The sequence below is a fragment of the Oculina patagonica genome, chromosome 14, assembly GCF_052425735.1.
Source record: "Oculina patagonica isolate OP01 chromosome 14, crgOcupat, whole genome shotgun sequence".
Classification (NCBI taxonomy): Eukaryota; Metazoa; Cnidaria; class Anthozoa; order Scleractinia; family Oculinidae; genus Oculina; species Oculina patagonica.
The window spans coordinates 4,603,681-4,619,498 of record NC_135771.1 but is presented as its reverse complement, the minus strand read 5'-3'; the positions used below and the strand labels follow the sequence as shown (position 1 = coordinate 4,619,498).

Here is a 15,818-nt window from a genome sequence, read left to right as displayed (position 1 = left end):
ACGTTTTCCCTATGAGGTCAAGGAAATATCTTGTTTGAAAAAGTCAGACAAAAAAACCGATAATCTTTGTATATGCGGATTCTTACAATAGGTATAAAACATTTTGACGTCACATTTGTAATTTCATTCGTCGTAAAGATGAGTTCGATTCGCATATTAACTGAGATATTTGGCGGCATTTTATTCCGCGGTCATGATTGTGTTTCACAATAATGAAGTCTGCAGTAATTATTTTTCTTTTGTGAACCATATGATTTGAACACAGGAGGAATCTTTTTTTTAACAACTGGCCATGTATCATTCTCTTAAAGGCATATTGTTTTTAGCCAATCAGAATGCGTGTACTGATGTAATCTATGCTATCATTTGGAGATGAAAGAAAGAAAATCCGGCGCGTTTAAACCGCCGAAGTTGAGTTTGATTTACGAATTAGTTGAGTCGGTAGTCTTAAGTCGAAACAGTGTTGTTTCTTAAGCGCTAGCAGTGAGGTTGAATTCGAAAACTAAAAAAGGAGATCATGTCACTAACATCCAATGCAACGATTTTGACAATTCCTAACAAAACTGCTCTGGGCCAACAGAACTCTCTCTGTTTCTCTCTTGATTCAGCTGCAGAGAAAATTTCCAAAGTCTGTGCGTATTTTGTTATTTTGTTGGGAAGTTTTTTCGGGAACACCTTCATAATCATCCTCGTCTACAAACACCGAGAGTTGAGGAAGACAGTTAACTATTTTATCGTGAACATGGCTGTGTCGGATTTACTTTTTTCGCTGATTGTAATCCCTGTTCAAATTAATGGATTGGTGACTGACCCATGGAGTGTTCGTGGAATCTTAGGAACGATCTTATGCAAGATTATTCATTTTGTAAACCCAGTATCCTTCCTCGTTTCATCCCAAAGCTTGGTGTGGATAGCAATTGATAGATTTGTCGCCGTCGTTTTCCCAATAAAACTTGGGCTTATTTCGAACAAGATTCGAGCAATAGCGATCGTTTCCACCTGGATTTTTGCAAGCGCGCTCAATTTTCCAAAGCTTATAATCTTTGGACTTGTTCAACATGGCAATAACACGTATTGTGCCAGCACAGGGTCAGTTTTCACTAACCAGGAGGCCATCTCTGCATATTTCTGGCTACAATTGATTTTCTTTTTTTTCGCTCCGTTACTGTTGATAATCATTCTATACACTGCGATAGCATTTTCTTTAAAAAGGCAGAATAAAGCCCTCGCAGACGCTGCACCAAATGTACAACGACATTCTTTAAAGAAACGAAGACAAGCTATTCAAATGGCGGTTGTTATCGTAGTGCTGTTTTACCTTTGTGTTTTTCCACAAACGTTTATACTTATCCTTCCCTATATACATTGGATTCCTTCCTGCGCCTTTCTTAGAGTGTTTTCCTTTTTGACGGGATTTATGCTTTACACATCTTCTACTGTCAATCCAATAATTTGTCTGTCATTTGTGGGCAGTTATCGTCGTGGATTAAAAAACATTTTTTGTCGATCCTACAGCAGAAGACGGGACAATAAGAATACGAAACGTGAGCAAATAACTCTAAAAGGAATGAAAAATCTCGCAGAAGAAAACTTTTACGAAACTTTTATTAAGGAGAACGAAAACAACGGAGAAACTCTAGATACTGTTTTGTAGAGGAATCTGCGGACGCGTTGTACTCGACACCCAAAAAATCTTGAATGTTTGGGAAAGAGAACTGACTGTGACTGAAATGTACAGAAAGAAATTTTCCGAAAATTTGGGTACACCTCCCTTGTTGTCTGGGAGGGGGATATCTGAATCGCTTAGATATAATTATTTTATGAATGAAAAAGTTAATCCTCTCGCACTGATAGCATTTTTTACGAAGAATTTTAGAACCGCGAAAAGACAGGTAAACCCGTGTTTAATTTCGGACCATGCACCGTTTCCTCCAATTGTTCAAGATTGTAAATTCCAACAATTTTTTACCATGAATTTTGTCGAGCAGAAAGCGCTGTACCTTTGTTTATTAAGACCTTTCTCTTGCTTGTACATACATGTAAATGTTATTAAACTAGCTTGTATCAAGTTTTTATTGGGGAAGTAAAGAGAAAATGCCTTTTTTTTCAAGTGTGGAGAAGACCATCAACCTACTAAACAGGACCTTGCTTATAAATAAACAATATATATATTCCACAGAACCACGCTCGACTAGTTAGTAAATTCTTGTTTTTCTAAGCCACCTTTAGCCTAGGATTGGAACTAAAACTGTTGTCATGCATATGGTCATACACAACTAAAAGGGTTTCTGTTAAAATCGTTTTGATGATGTTGGCCTTATTCAACCCCACTTAATTTTACAGTGATATGCGCGCTTTGATAACTCGTAATCTCGAAATTTCTGTTATAGTAATTGCCTTTGTTATTTTGAAGTGTTTTTCGACCTAGTAATATGCTTTTCTAAACCGTGCTAAAATGAAATCAAGGTGTTTACGGCTTTTGCGTTCGCACAAGAAATAATTGACAATTATTGCTCCGTTCGATTTAAAATTACCTTTTCTCTATGTGGGCAAAGGGATTACCCGTTTGTTAAAAGAAGACAAAAAACTAATAATACGGTCTTTTTATAAACATATTCTGACAATAGAAATATTACATTTTGACATGACATTTCTTATTTTATCCAACGTAAAGCAGATTTATTGGGAAGCATGTTGCTCTTTAATGTAAAAGCATTGAACCGAAATGCCATTGCTTTTGTTGTTCAGCTAAATTCGTTTTTATTGTTTCGATAAATTCAGATGAGTCACAATGAACAGTGATATTTGGCGGCATTTTATTACACGGTCATGACTGTGTTTTACAATAATGAAGTCTCCAGTAATTATTATCTTTTGTGAACCATATGATTTGAACACAGAAGGAATCCCTTTTTAACAAATGGCCATGTATCGTACTTTTAAAGACATATAGCTTTTAAGTCAATCAGAGCGCGAGCATAATCTAATCTATGTCCTAATTTCGATGTGAAAGAAAGAAAACATTTCAAACCGGCGCCATTGGATTTCATTTCCGAGTAAATTGTGTTGATAGATGTCTTAATTCACTCAAGGTTGTGTTTCTAAAGCGCTAGTACAGTTTGAATTTGAATTCGAGCACTACAGATCATGTCACTCACATCCAATACCACGATTTACACTTTTCCTAACGAAACTGCAGTGGACCAACAGAACTCATCTGCATGTGTATATGTCGATTCCACTGAAGAGAAAATTTCCAAAGTTTGTGCGTATTGTTTTATTTTGTTGGGCAGTTTCTTCGGGAACATCTTCATAATCATCATCGTCTACAAACACCGAGATTTACGAAAGACAATTAACTATTTCATCGTTAACATGGCCGTCTCAGATTTGGTTTTTCCACTGATGGTAATCCCTGTTAACATAGCCGAGTTGGTCACTGACTCACCACATTGGCGCGTTAGTGGAATCTTAGGATCAATTTTTTGCAAGTTGGTTTATTTTCTTTGTCCAGTGTCTCTTCAAGTTTCGGTTCAAAGCTTGGTGTGGATAGCTTTTGATAGATTTGTTGCCGTCGTTTTCCCAATGAAACTTGGCCTTATTTCAACCAAGATTCGCAGAGCGGCCATCGTATCCACTTGGATTGTTGCAGGCTTGTTTAATTCTCCAAAGTTGATAACTCGGGGACTTGTTGCACCTCCCCAGAACACGTTTTGTTTTAACCCAAACAGAGAGTTGATTTTCACTACCCAGGAGACTATCTCGGCATATTTCTGGCTTCGGGTGATCCTCTTTAATATCGCTCCTTTATTTTTAATATCCTTTTTGTACAGTGCGATGGCAGTTTCTTTGAAAAGGCAGAATAAAGCCCTCGCAGACACTGCACCAAATGTACAACGATATTCTTTAAAGAAACGAAGACAAGCTATTCAAATGGCTGCTGTTATTGTAGTGCTGTTTTACATTTGTGTAATTCCGCAAACTTTGCGACGTTTAGCACCCTATTTAAATTGGAGACCTTCTTGTGCCTTTCAAAACGTGTTTTACTTTTTAGCGCTTTTTATGTATTTCTCATCTACTATTGTCAATCCAGTAATTTGTTTGTCGTTTGTTGGAAGTTATCGTCGTGGATTAAGAAACATTTTATGTCCCTGTATGAGAATGCCGAACAGTTTGATGGAAAAACGGGAGCAAATAACACTTAAAAGGATAAAAAATCTCCCTGATGAAAACTATCAACCAACTTCCAAGGAGACAGAAATCGACGAAGAAACATTAGATACTGTCTTGTAGGGAAAGTCACCGGGACACCCTCTTTTCCACCGCAAAATCAAAAACTTTTGGTCATCAGTGCAGATGTAACTGAAATGTTCAGCAAGAAATTTTCCTAAAATTTACACCTCGCTTGTTGTATACTAGGAAGATTTTTAAATAGATCGGAATGCTTTACGATTAAAAAAATAATATAAGTCCTCTCTCGTTTTCGGCATTTCAACATCTTCTTTACGAAGGATTTGGAACCAGTTAGATGAAGAAAACATGCAGAACCTTTAAAAATCGATAACAACGTTATTTCAAATAAATGTACAAACATTTATTTCCGATGACATTTCTTTTGACATAGGGACAAACAATTCAAACGGGAGTTTTGGTCGAATGAAAAGCGCCTATGAAATTTAGACTATGCATAAGCCTAAATAGATCAATGTAAAGACCTTATCTTCTGCTTGGCTATAAACAGGACTTTCCAGAAGATCAATAATTCATACATTTTGAAGCCCGCACTTTTAGACAAGAAGTTGAACGAAAAATATAGGTTTAACATAATTAAAAAAAAAGTTTTTATTTAAAAAACCTTTTTCGGGATATTGACATTACAGTAATTTAACTTCACTTAGGTGAAATACGGTCTTTGTTATATAGCTCATGATGATCTCCGAGTTATACTGTTCTGATTAAAAATAAATTTTGCGATAGAAGTATCTGATATGGTCAATTTGATCGTGTCTTCCGTCCCCAAAAATTGGCTTCCTAAACCGTGCCAAAAATCAAATCAAGGTGTTCACGGCTTTTGTATAAAATTTTGCCCCAAAAAAATTAACCCACTATTATTCCTTGCAATCTGTAATTCCTGACTTTTCCTCTCAGGGACGGCGGAGCATTTTTCCAACTGGGGGGGGGCTGACTAGTGACTTGAAGTGGGGAGCTTAAAAGACTTTTCTCTTATTAACTCTTTATGTTTTTGAAAATTCTGGGGGCGCTAAAGCCCCCCCCCCCCCAGCCCCCCGGCTCCGCCGTCCATGCCTCTTTGAGGTCGAAGAAATAACTCTCTTGCAAAAGGAAGAAAAAACTAATAATACAGTATTTTCGGATTCTGACAATAGAAATAAAACATTTTTACATGACTTTCTTATTTCATCTGTCGTAAAGCTGATTTATTGGGAAGCATGTTGCTCTTAAAGGTAAAAGCATTAAACCTAAATGACATTGCTTGGGTCCACCTAAATTCGTTTTTACCGTTCAGGTAAATTCAGATGAGTTCCAATTATGACTGTGTTGTGATATTTGGCGGCATTTTATTTCACGGCCATGATTGTGTTTCACAACAGTGAAGTCTGCAGTAATTATTTTTCTTTTGTGAGCCAAATGATTTGAACACAGGAGGAATCTTGTTTTTAACAACTGGACATTTATCATACTCTTAAAGACATATAGTTTTTTAGCCAATCAGAGCGCGAGCAGAACTTGATATAATCTATGTCCTAATTTTGATATGAAAGAAAGAAAACTTCTCAAACCGGCGACATTGGATTTCATTTCCGAGTAAATTGTGTTGATAGATGTCTTAATTCATTCAAGGTTGTGTTTCTAAAGCGCTAGTACCAACAGTTTGAATTTGAATTCGAGCACTACAGATCATGTCACTCACATCCAATACCACGATTTTAACCTTTCCGCCTAACGAAACAGCACTGGACCAACAGAAGTCATCGTGTATATATGTCGATTCGACTGCAGAGAAAATGTCCAAAGTTTGTGCGTATTGTTTTATTTTGTTGGGCAGTTTCTTCGGAAACATCTTCATAATCATCATCGTCTACAAACCCCGAGATTTACGAAAAACAATTAACTATTTCATCGTGAACATGGCCGTGTCTGATTTGGTTTTTCCACTGATGGTAAGCCCTGTTAACATAACTGCATTGGTCACTGATTCACATCATTGGCGCGTCAGTGGAATTTTAGGATCAATTTTTTGCAAGTTAGTTTCTTTCATGAGCCGGGTGTCATTTTGTGTCTCCATTCAAAGCTTGGTGTGGATAGCAATTGACAGATTTGTTGCCGTCGTTTTTCCAACAAAACTCGGGCTTATTTCAAACAAGATTCGCACAGCAGCCATCGTATCCACTTGGATTGTTGCAGGCTTGTTCAATTCTCCAAGGCTAATATCTGATGGACTGGTTGTACTTCGTAATAACACTTATTGTTCTTTCGAAAACAGCGAGCTAATTTTTGCCAACCAGGAGACTATCATGGCGTATACGTATTTCTGATTTCGGCTGATCCTCTTTAATATGGCTCCGTTACTTTTAATGACTATTTTGTACTGCGATAGCAATTGCCTTAAAAAGGCAGAGTCAGAGTAAAGCCCTCGCGGACACCGCACCAAATGTTCAACGACATTCTTTAAGGAAGCGAGGACAAGCAATAAAAATGGCTGCCGTTATCGTAGTGTGGTTTTACATTTGTGTTATTCCCTATACTTTGCAAAGTTTGACACCCTATATAAATTGGAGACCTTCTTGTGTTTTTCTGAGACTGCTTGAAATTTTGGCGCGTATTGGGTATCTCTCATCTACTATTGTCAATCCAGTAATTTGTTTGTCGTTTGTTGGAAGTTATCGTCGTGGATTGAAAAACATTTTATGTCCCTGTATGAGAATGCCGAACAGTTTGATGGCAAAACGGGAGCAAATAACACTTAAAAGGATAAGAAATATAACTGATGAAAACTGTCAACAAACATCCAAGGAGACAGAAAACAACGAAGAAACCGTACATTAGATACTGTTTTGTAAGGAAAGTTGTCTGGGAGACCCTCTATTCGATCCAGAAAACCAAAAACTTCTCTGTGATCGATCAGTGCAGATTTAACTGAAATGTTAGTATATCAAGAAATTTTCCAAATCATGATCAATTGCACCACCTAGCTAGTTGTATACTAGGAATATCTTTAAACCTCTTAGATTGTAATGTTTTATGATTAAGAAGTAAAATAAATTTGAGAATCGAAAACAATGTTTTTCCAAATAAACGAAAACACGTAATTTTGAACCATAGTTTTTCCAAACTGACAAAATCAGCTTAGGTGTTCAATTCAAACTGGGGATTTTGTTCAAATAAGATGATTGTTCATAAGCGTTAATAGATTAAGGTGAAGACTTTAACTTTTGCTAACTTTTGCTAACTCTTAAAAAATGGACTTTCCAGAAGAAGAAGAAGAATACATGCAGACAAGAAGTTGAACCAAAAATATAGGTTATACATAACTAAAAACGATTTCCATTTAAAAACCTTTTTCGGGATATTTACATTATAATAATTAAACTTCACTTAGTTGATATCTGGCCTTTGATAGCTTTTCAGTGACTATAATCTTGGGTTATACTGGTCGGATTAAAATGAAATTTCTGATAGAAGTATCTGACATTGTCATTTTTGCCGTGTCAGTCCCAATAAAGTGTCTTTATAAAACGTACCAAAAATCAAGTCAAGGTGTTCACGGCTTTTGATTTTTGCCACCAAAAGAATTAACCGCTATTATTTCTTGCGATTTGAAATTACTTTTCCTCTATGAGGTCGAAGAAATTACTCTTTTGTAAAAGGAAGAAAAGAGCTAATAATACTATCCTTTCGGATTCATGCTTACAATAGAAATAAAACATTTTTTTTAATTTGACATGACTTTCTTATTTCATCTGTCGTAAAGCTGATTTGTTGGAAAGCATGCTGCTCTTAAATGTTAAAGCATTGAACCTAGTTAAATGACATTACTTGGTAGTCCAGCTAAATTCGTTATCGTTCAGTTGAATTCAGATAAGGCATGTGATGAGTTCGATTCGACATATTAACTGAGATATTTGGAGCCATTTTATTCCACGGTCGTGTTTGTGTTAATAATAAAGTCTCCAGTAATTATCTTTTGTGAACCATGTCACTTAAACATAGAAGGAATCTTTGTTTAACAAATTGCCATGTGTCATACCCTTAAAGGTATAAAGGTTTTTATCTAATCAGTGGGCACGCAGAATCCAATCTATTTTCTTATTTGGAAATGAAAGGAGGAAAACTTTAAAAACTGACGAAAATGGATTTTATTTCTGAATAAATTGTGTTGATAGTTGTGTTTCTGAAGGGGGAGCACAGACTGTTTGGTTGAATTCGAGAACTAAAACAGCAGACAATGTCGCTTTCTATCAATACAACGATTTTAACAATAGCCAATGAAACTGCATTGGGACAACAGAACTCATCGTGTCTCTCTGTTGATTCGACTGCAGAACAAATTTCCAAGTCTGTGCGTATGGTACTATTTTCCTCGGAAGTTTTTTCGGGAACATATTTGTAATCTTTATCATCTATAAACACCGAGAATTACAAAAAAACAATCGTCTTTTTCATCGTAAACATGGCCGTGTCGGATTTGGTTTTTGGTCAACAAATTCATACTTTTCTAAGCCACTTGCAGCCTAGAATTGGAACCACTTAAAACTGTGGACATGCATGTGGTCATCTCATCCATGAAATGTGACTTAGGTTAAATGGCGTTCACCTGGACGATATAAGCACACTTTAATCGCAGTGAAATCCGGCTTTCGATAATTTATGACAGTCATTTTGAAGTGTTTTGCGACCCAATAAAATGCCTTCCTAAAAAGGGCCAAAATGAATTCAAGATGTTCACGACTTTTGCGTTTTCAATAAAAAAACCCCGGGTATTTTAATTAGTCCTTGCGATATGTAATTACTTTTCTCTGTGTGCAGGAAGAAATTACCCGTTTGTAAAAGGACGAAAAAACTAATAAAACGGTCTTTGCGGGAGTAGGAATTCTGACAATAGGAATACATTTTGACATGACATTTCTTATTTCATCTGTTGTAGCCAGGTAACGTTGAACCATGCTTGCTCTTCAAGGTAAACGCATTAAATCAAATGACATTGCTTTGTAGTTCAGCTTTATTCGTTTTTATCGTTCAGGTGAATTCACATGAGTTCCAATTTTCTGTGATGTGATATTTTGCGGTATTTTATTTCACCCGGCATGACTGTGTTTTACAATAATGAAGTCTCCAGTAATTATAATCTTTTGTGAACCATATGTTTTATCCCAACAAAAATATTTATTTAACAAATAGCCTTGTATCACACCCAAAAGACATGAAGTTTTTTAGCCAATCAGAATGCGCGCTAAATTTAATCTATGCTATTATTTGGAGATGAAACAAAAGAAACTTTCAAAACTGGCGAAATTGGGTTTCACTTGCAAATACATGATGTTGATAGTTTTCATTATTCATTTTTGTTTGTGTTTCTAAAACGCTAGTTCGGTTGAATTTGAGTTCTTAAACAGCAGATCATGTCGCTAACTTCTAATACGACAATTTTAACAAATGCTAACGAAACTACATTGGGACAACAGAACTCAACATCATGTATCTTTGTCAGTTCGACTGCGGAGACAATTTCCAGAGTTTGCGCGTACTGCGTTATTTTGCTGATTAGTTTACTTGAGAACACCTTCATAATCATCATCGTTTACAAACACAGAGATCTACGAAAAACAGTTAACTATTTCATCGTGAACATGGCGGTAGGCTTGTACCGAAAGTGCTCGTAAAAAAAGCATTAAATGCTAAAAGAAGTGCTCGTTTTTTGCCAAAAAAGTGCTAAAATAATGCTAATTTTTTAAAAAGTGCTCGTGGGTTACATAATAATGCTCACTTTTTTCCGATTTTTTTAAACATAGAATATTACATTTTTCAGATTTTCAGTTAGATTTTTCAACAATAAAATATAACGATCAATGTTTGATGTCAGAGTACGCTCTCGAGCTATCTCTGCCTTGGCTGGCTGACTTCCATTGTTCCTTGATGACAACGTGGATGACGTCATCTTGGAAGGAGTGTGATGGACTGGGTTTCTAGAAGGCAATCACTGACGTATCAAACCGATCAAACCTATTCCCCAGGCCTGCTCGGCTCCTTTGACTAAAATGAGGGCCTAATGCATCTTTGGACGCCATAAATGAAGTCAGATTGTGCTTTTTAACACAAAATTATACAAATAATCAGTCGAAAATCTTAAATAATGCTAGCAGTGCTTTTTTGGATAAAATGTAAAAAAAAATGCTCGCGAAGCCAAATAATGCCAAAAAAAGTGCTAGCACTTTCGGTACAAGCCTACATGGCGGTGTCAGATTTGGTTTTCTCGCTGGTTTTAATTCCGCTCCAAATCACTAGGTTGGTGACCGGCTCATCGCACTGGGCCGTCAGTGGAGTCTTGGGTGCGATTTTTTGCAAGTTGTATCATTTCCTTCGTCCAGTGTCCCTTCAAGTTTCTGCTCAAAGCTTGGTGTGGATAGCAATTGACAGATTTGTTGCCGTCGTTTTCTCAATAAAACTTGGGCTTATTTCAACCAAGATTCGCACAGCAGCCATCATATCCACTTGGATTGTTGCAGGCTTGTTCAATTTTCCAAAGCTTATAATTACAGGGCTTGATGAACATGGCAATAAGAGATACTGTTCTGGAGTAAAGAAAGAGTTGATTTTCCCTAATCAGGAGAGCATAGCGGCAAGGGTTTGGTGTAAAGCTGTTTTCTTTAGAATCGTTCCATTATTTTTGACTACAGTATTGTACACTGCGATAGCAATTGTCTTAAAAAAGCAGAATAAAGCCCTCGCGGACACTGCATCAAAAGTACAACGACATTCTTTAAAGAAACGAAGACAGTCATCAAAACAAGCGGTTAAAATGACAGCTGTTGTCGTAGTACTGTTTTACATTTGTGTTATCCCATCGACTTTGTTAGATTTAGAACGCTTTATAAATTGGACACCTTCTTGTGCTTTCCGAAAAGTTTTTAAACCTATGGCGCGTTTTATGTATTACTCATCCTGTATTGTCAATCTAGTGATTTGTCTTTCTTTTGTTCAAAGTTATCGTAGGGGATTGAGAAACATTTTAAGTCCCTGTAGGAGAATGTGGAACAAAATGATGGCAAAACGAGAGCAAATAACTCTAAAGAGGAGAAAAACTCTCCCTGACGAAAACTGTCAACCAACTTCCAAGAAGACAGAATTGAAAGCCCTTGATCTCGAGTTTTACTCGTTAGATAAATAAGAATTTTCGGGAATACTGAAACTGACATGGCTGGCCGGTTATCAACGTATGACATTCCGTTCCAATAAGTGGCTTCCTAAACCGCTGAGAATCAATCAAGGTTTTTACCGCTGCACATGAAAACTATTGATAAGTAACTGATGTATATTTCTTGCGATCTGAAATTACTTTTCCTCTATGTAGGGAAAGAAATACTGACACAAACATCGCCTTTTTGCCAGCCAGGACGCTTGCTGAAACAAGTCTATGTTATAATTTGTGAAAAAAAGAAACAAAACTCTTAAAATTCGCGACGAAATTGGATTTCATTTCCAAATAAATAGCATATGGTTATACACACCCAAAAAAGTTTCTGTTAAAATCATTTTATGATGTTGACATTATTTAAACGCACTTAAATCACACTGAAATCCGGCCTTTGGTAACTCATAATATCGAAAGTTCTGGTATAGTAATTGCCATTGTCATTTTGAACTGCTTTTGCGACCTAGTAATATGTTTTCCTAGGCCGGGCCAAAAAAAAATTAAGGTGTTCATGGCTTTTGTGTTCGCACAAAAAAATTAACGGGATTACTTTTTCTCTCTGTGGAAGAAGAAATTACTCGTTTGTAAAAGGAAGAAAAAAATAATAATACGGCCCTTTATTTATACGGATTGTTGAAAAGAAATACCTTTTGGCGAGACATGACATTTGTTATTTCCTCTTTCGTAAAGCTAATATATTGGGAAACATGTTGCTCTTAAAGGTAAAAACACTTAATTAAACCTCAATGACATTACTCGTGTAGTTTGGCTAAATTCGTTTTGGAACAGTTGAATTTAGATGGGTTCCAATTAACCGTGATGTGATATTTGGCGGCATTTTATTCCATGGTCATGATTCTGTTTACAATAATGAAGTCTCCAGTAATTATTATCTTTTGTGAACCATATGATTTCAACACAGAAGGAATCTTTATTTAACAAATGGCTATGTATCATACTCTTAAAGACGTAATGCTTTTTAGCCAATCAGAGCGCGCACAGAATCCAATTTATGCTATTATTTGAAAATGAAACAAAACCTTTTAAAACGTTCTGGTGAAATTGGGTTCCGTTTCCAAATAAATTGCGATTATATATGGACTTAACTCAATCAAGGTTGCATCTCTAACTAAAAGCGCTAGAACCGACAGTTCGGTTGAATTTGAATTTGAGCACTAAAACTGCAGATCATAGCTAGCCTCCAATACGACGATTTTAACAACTGCAAACGAAACTGGACTGGGCCAACAGAACTCTTCGTGTGACTATGTTGAATCCACTGCAGAGAAAATTTCCAAAGTTTTTGCGTATTGTTTTATTTTCCCGGGCAGTTTTTTCGGGAATTTCTTTATAATTATCATCGTCTACAGACACCAAGATTTACAAAAAACAATAAACTATTTCATCGTGAACATGGCCGTGTCGGATTTGGTTTCATCGATGGTGATAATTCCTATTACCATCACTGCATTGGTGACTGACTCATCGCATTGGTTCGTCAGTGGAATCTTAGGATCAATTTTTTGCAAGTTGGTCCCTTTCGCAACCCCCGTGTCCCTCCATGTTTCATCTCAAAGCTTGGTGTGGATAGCAATTGATAGCGGAGCTCTACAGCGGCCCGAAGGGCCGCAGAGCAGAGCACCATACTCATGAAAGAAATCGAAAGAAAGGAACTCTATCGAAATGAGTTTTGATGGTCAACATGACTAGCGGCATGGCTCGCGGGCGCGTCCGTACGTCGTGTCGCGCAACATGGCGGCCATAGTTTGATAGTAGAAAGAGTGAAGCAAGAAGGCCATATAAAGGCGGCCGTATAAAGGCGGCCTTTAAAATTTAAAGGGATTTGAAAAGAAAAACAAGAAGCAAAGAAACAAAATGTGGCTGTCAATTACGTGTAGAAAGTAATCGACCGCCAAAAAAGTGGACATTGAGAGCCATAATCGATCGATGACTTTCGTGTCTATCTGTAAAGCCAGCGTCGTACATGAAGGAGCATTCGAAAGTTAAATCGGGTTTCACATAAACTGCATCAACAATGGATCTATCTAGAAACCAGAGCGCTGGCTAAAATCGAGTGCGTGGCTGCTTGTTCGCAAGAAAGTACACAAGTACATTTTTACCTGGATCAGTCTATATGTTCTGATATGTTATTTCTTTACTGCTTACATATAACTGCTTTTATTCTGCAATGCATACCCACGGAGCGATATAATTAACAAACCATTTTATTGCTACGGGGTAAAAAAAAGAAAAAAAAAAGAAAAAAAAAATGACCCCTTTGGGATTTGAACTCACGACCTCCAGGTCCGCAGACTGGCATTTTCTCGATTGCGCTAATGCGACATGTTCAGTGATAAGATAAGATAAGATAAGATAAAATTTTATTGAACACTCCTATATCAATGTAATAGATATTGTGGGGTCTGCTAAACTGCTGCGAGACTATAACAGGATCGCGAAACTATTTTCTATTGTTAGAAAGCAGATAATGTACTGTACTCTAAGGTAATTTTTCGTGCCATGAGTAATGACATTTGCCCTGCTTTGAGATTATTATTTTTGTCGTACGGCAGACATTTAGTTTAACCGTGAGCGATTTAAATTTGTCTTGCACCTATAAACCACCGTAAACATTAGTACATTGGCCGCTTATTCACTAGAATGAAAACATTACATAAGTTCCAGTGAAAATTAAATAAATGGAGAGCTCCGCTTTTAGGCTTGCCTAAATCTATATTAGATTTGTTGCTGTTGTTTTACCACTAAAAAGTAAGCTTATTTCAACCAAGATTCGCACAGCAGCCATCGTATCCACTTGGATTGTTGCAGGCTTGTTTAATTTTCCAAGACCGATAATGTTTGGACTCGTTGCACATAGCAAAAACACATATTGTACTCTTAGCAACAGGAAATCTCTTTTTCCTAACAATGAGGCTTTTGCGGCATATGGCTGGCTACGAACGACTCTCTTTATTATCGCTCCGTTATTTTTAATAACCATTTTGTACACTGCGATAGCAATTGCCTTAAAGAGGCAGAATAAAGCCCTCGTCGCCACCGCACCACGTGTACAACGACGTTCTATAAAAAAACGACGACAGCAATTCAAATGTTGGTTGTTATTGTAGTGCTGTTTTTCATTTGTGTTAGTCCAAACATTTTCCTACATTTCTCCCACCTTTGGAGAACTTCTTGTGCCTTTCGAAGATTGTTTTACTTTTTAGCGCCTTTTATGCATATCTCCTCTTTTATTGTCAATCCAATAATTTGTCTGTCATTTGTTGAAAGTTATCGCCGTGGATTGAGAAACATTTTATGCCCTTGTACGAGATTGTGGAACAGTGAAATGGCGAAACGTGAGCAAATAACTCTAAAAGAAATAAAAAGTCTTCCTAAAGAAAACTGTCGAGAAACCTTCAAGGACAGTGAAAACAATGAAGAGACATTAGATACTGTTTTGTAGAGGAGTTCATGGGCGGGCGCCTTCTATTCGACCCGAAAAGTAAAAAAAAACTTCTGGGACAGAGATTACATGTGACTAAAATTGGTTAAAAGAAAATGTTCCGGAAAATTTGGATATAAGGGATTTCTGAATCTCTTTTTTAGAATTATTTTATGATTAAATAATAAAATAAGTCCTCTTTTTTCGGCATTCGTCATCTTTACGAAGAATTTTAGGACCGATAATTTGAGACAGTTAACGTTTGAGAACCGAAAACAATGTTTATTTCGGTGGTTTCGTGCATGTGAATGAACAACGGTTATTTTCTCACCAGGGTTTTCTCCAAGATGAGAAATTCAGTTCGAGATTGGAAATTCTTACAATTTTTAACCTGTAATTTTTTTCGAACTGAAATTGCCCATAGCTTTGATTATTGCTTAGTCCTAGCTAATATAAAAATACAGTGTTAAGAACTTTCGCTTGTCTGGCTTGTCCATAGATGCCACTGAACTAGCTTGGAACAAGTTTCTACACAGCTAAAAATAATTTTATCAACATATAACCGTTTCGATGATTAATTTACATTCTTCAAATACACTTAGATGCATTGTCATTTTGAAGGCGTTTTCCGGCCCCATAAAGTGGCTTCCTTAACCACGCCAAAATTAAATCAAGGTGTTCACGACTTTTTCATTCACACAATGCACAATGCTTAGTCCTAATATAATAATATTAAGAACTTTGGCTTGTCCGTAGATATATAGATGCCAATGAACTAGTTTGTTACAAGTTTCTACACAGTTAAAAGTGATTTTTATCAAAATATAACCGTTTCGATGATTAATTTACATTCTTCAAATACACTTTAGTGCATTGTCATTTTGAAGGCGTTTTCCGGCCCCACAAAGTGGCTTCCATAACCACGCCAAAATTAAATCAAGGTGTTCA

General features: G+C 36.6%; 4 protein-coding genes and 2 pseudogenes across 4 annotated transcripts in view; all 6 read left to right on the top strand.

The window, feature by feature from the left end:
- LOC144638385 (uncharacterized) overlaps window positions 1-15,818 on the top strand; it is a 177,126-nt gene that overhangs the window by 55,871 nt on the left and 105,437 nt on the right.
- LOC144638220 (QRFP-like peptide receptor) lies at window positions 518-1,654 on the top strand. Its single transcript, XM_078497423.1, has one exon. It carries the CDS (start codon window positions 518-520, stop codon window positions 1,652-1,654), a length of 1,137 nt encoding a protein of 378 aa, XP_078353549.1.
- LOC144638214 (neuromedin-U receptor 2-like) lies at window positions 3,148-4,293 on the top strand. Its single transcript, XM_078497418.1, has one exon. The coding sequence runs from the start codon at window positions 3,148-3,150 to the stop codon at window positions 4,291-4,293; it is 1,146 nt and encodes a 381-aa protein (XP_078353544.1).
- On the top strand, window positions 5,919-7,185 carry LOC144638213 (QRFP-like peptide receptor; annotated as a pseudogene).
- LOC144638930 (QRFP-like peptide receptor) lies at window positions 9,573-11,404 on the top strand. The gene is made up of 2 exons (XM_078498211.1): window positions 9,573-9,866; window positions 10,466-11,404. Exons 1-2 carry the CDS (start codon window positions 9,639-9,641, stop codon window positions 11,402-11,404), a joined length of 1,167 nt encoding a protein of 388 aa, XP_078354337.1. The 5' UTR covers window positions 9,573-9,638.
- Window positions 12,136-14,891, top strand: LOC144638929 (G-protein coupled receptor 83-like; annotated as a pseudogene).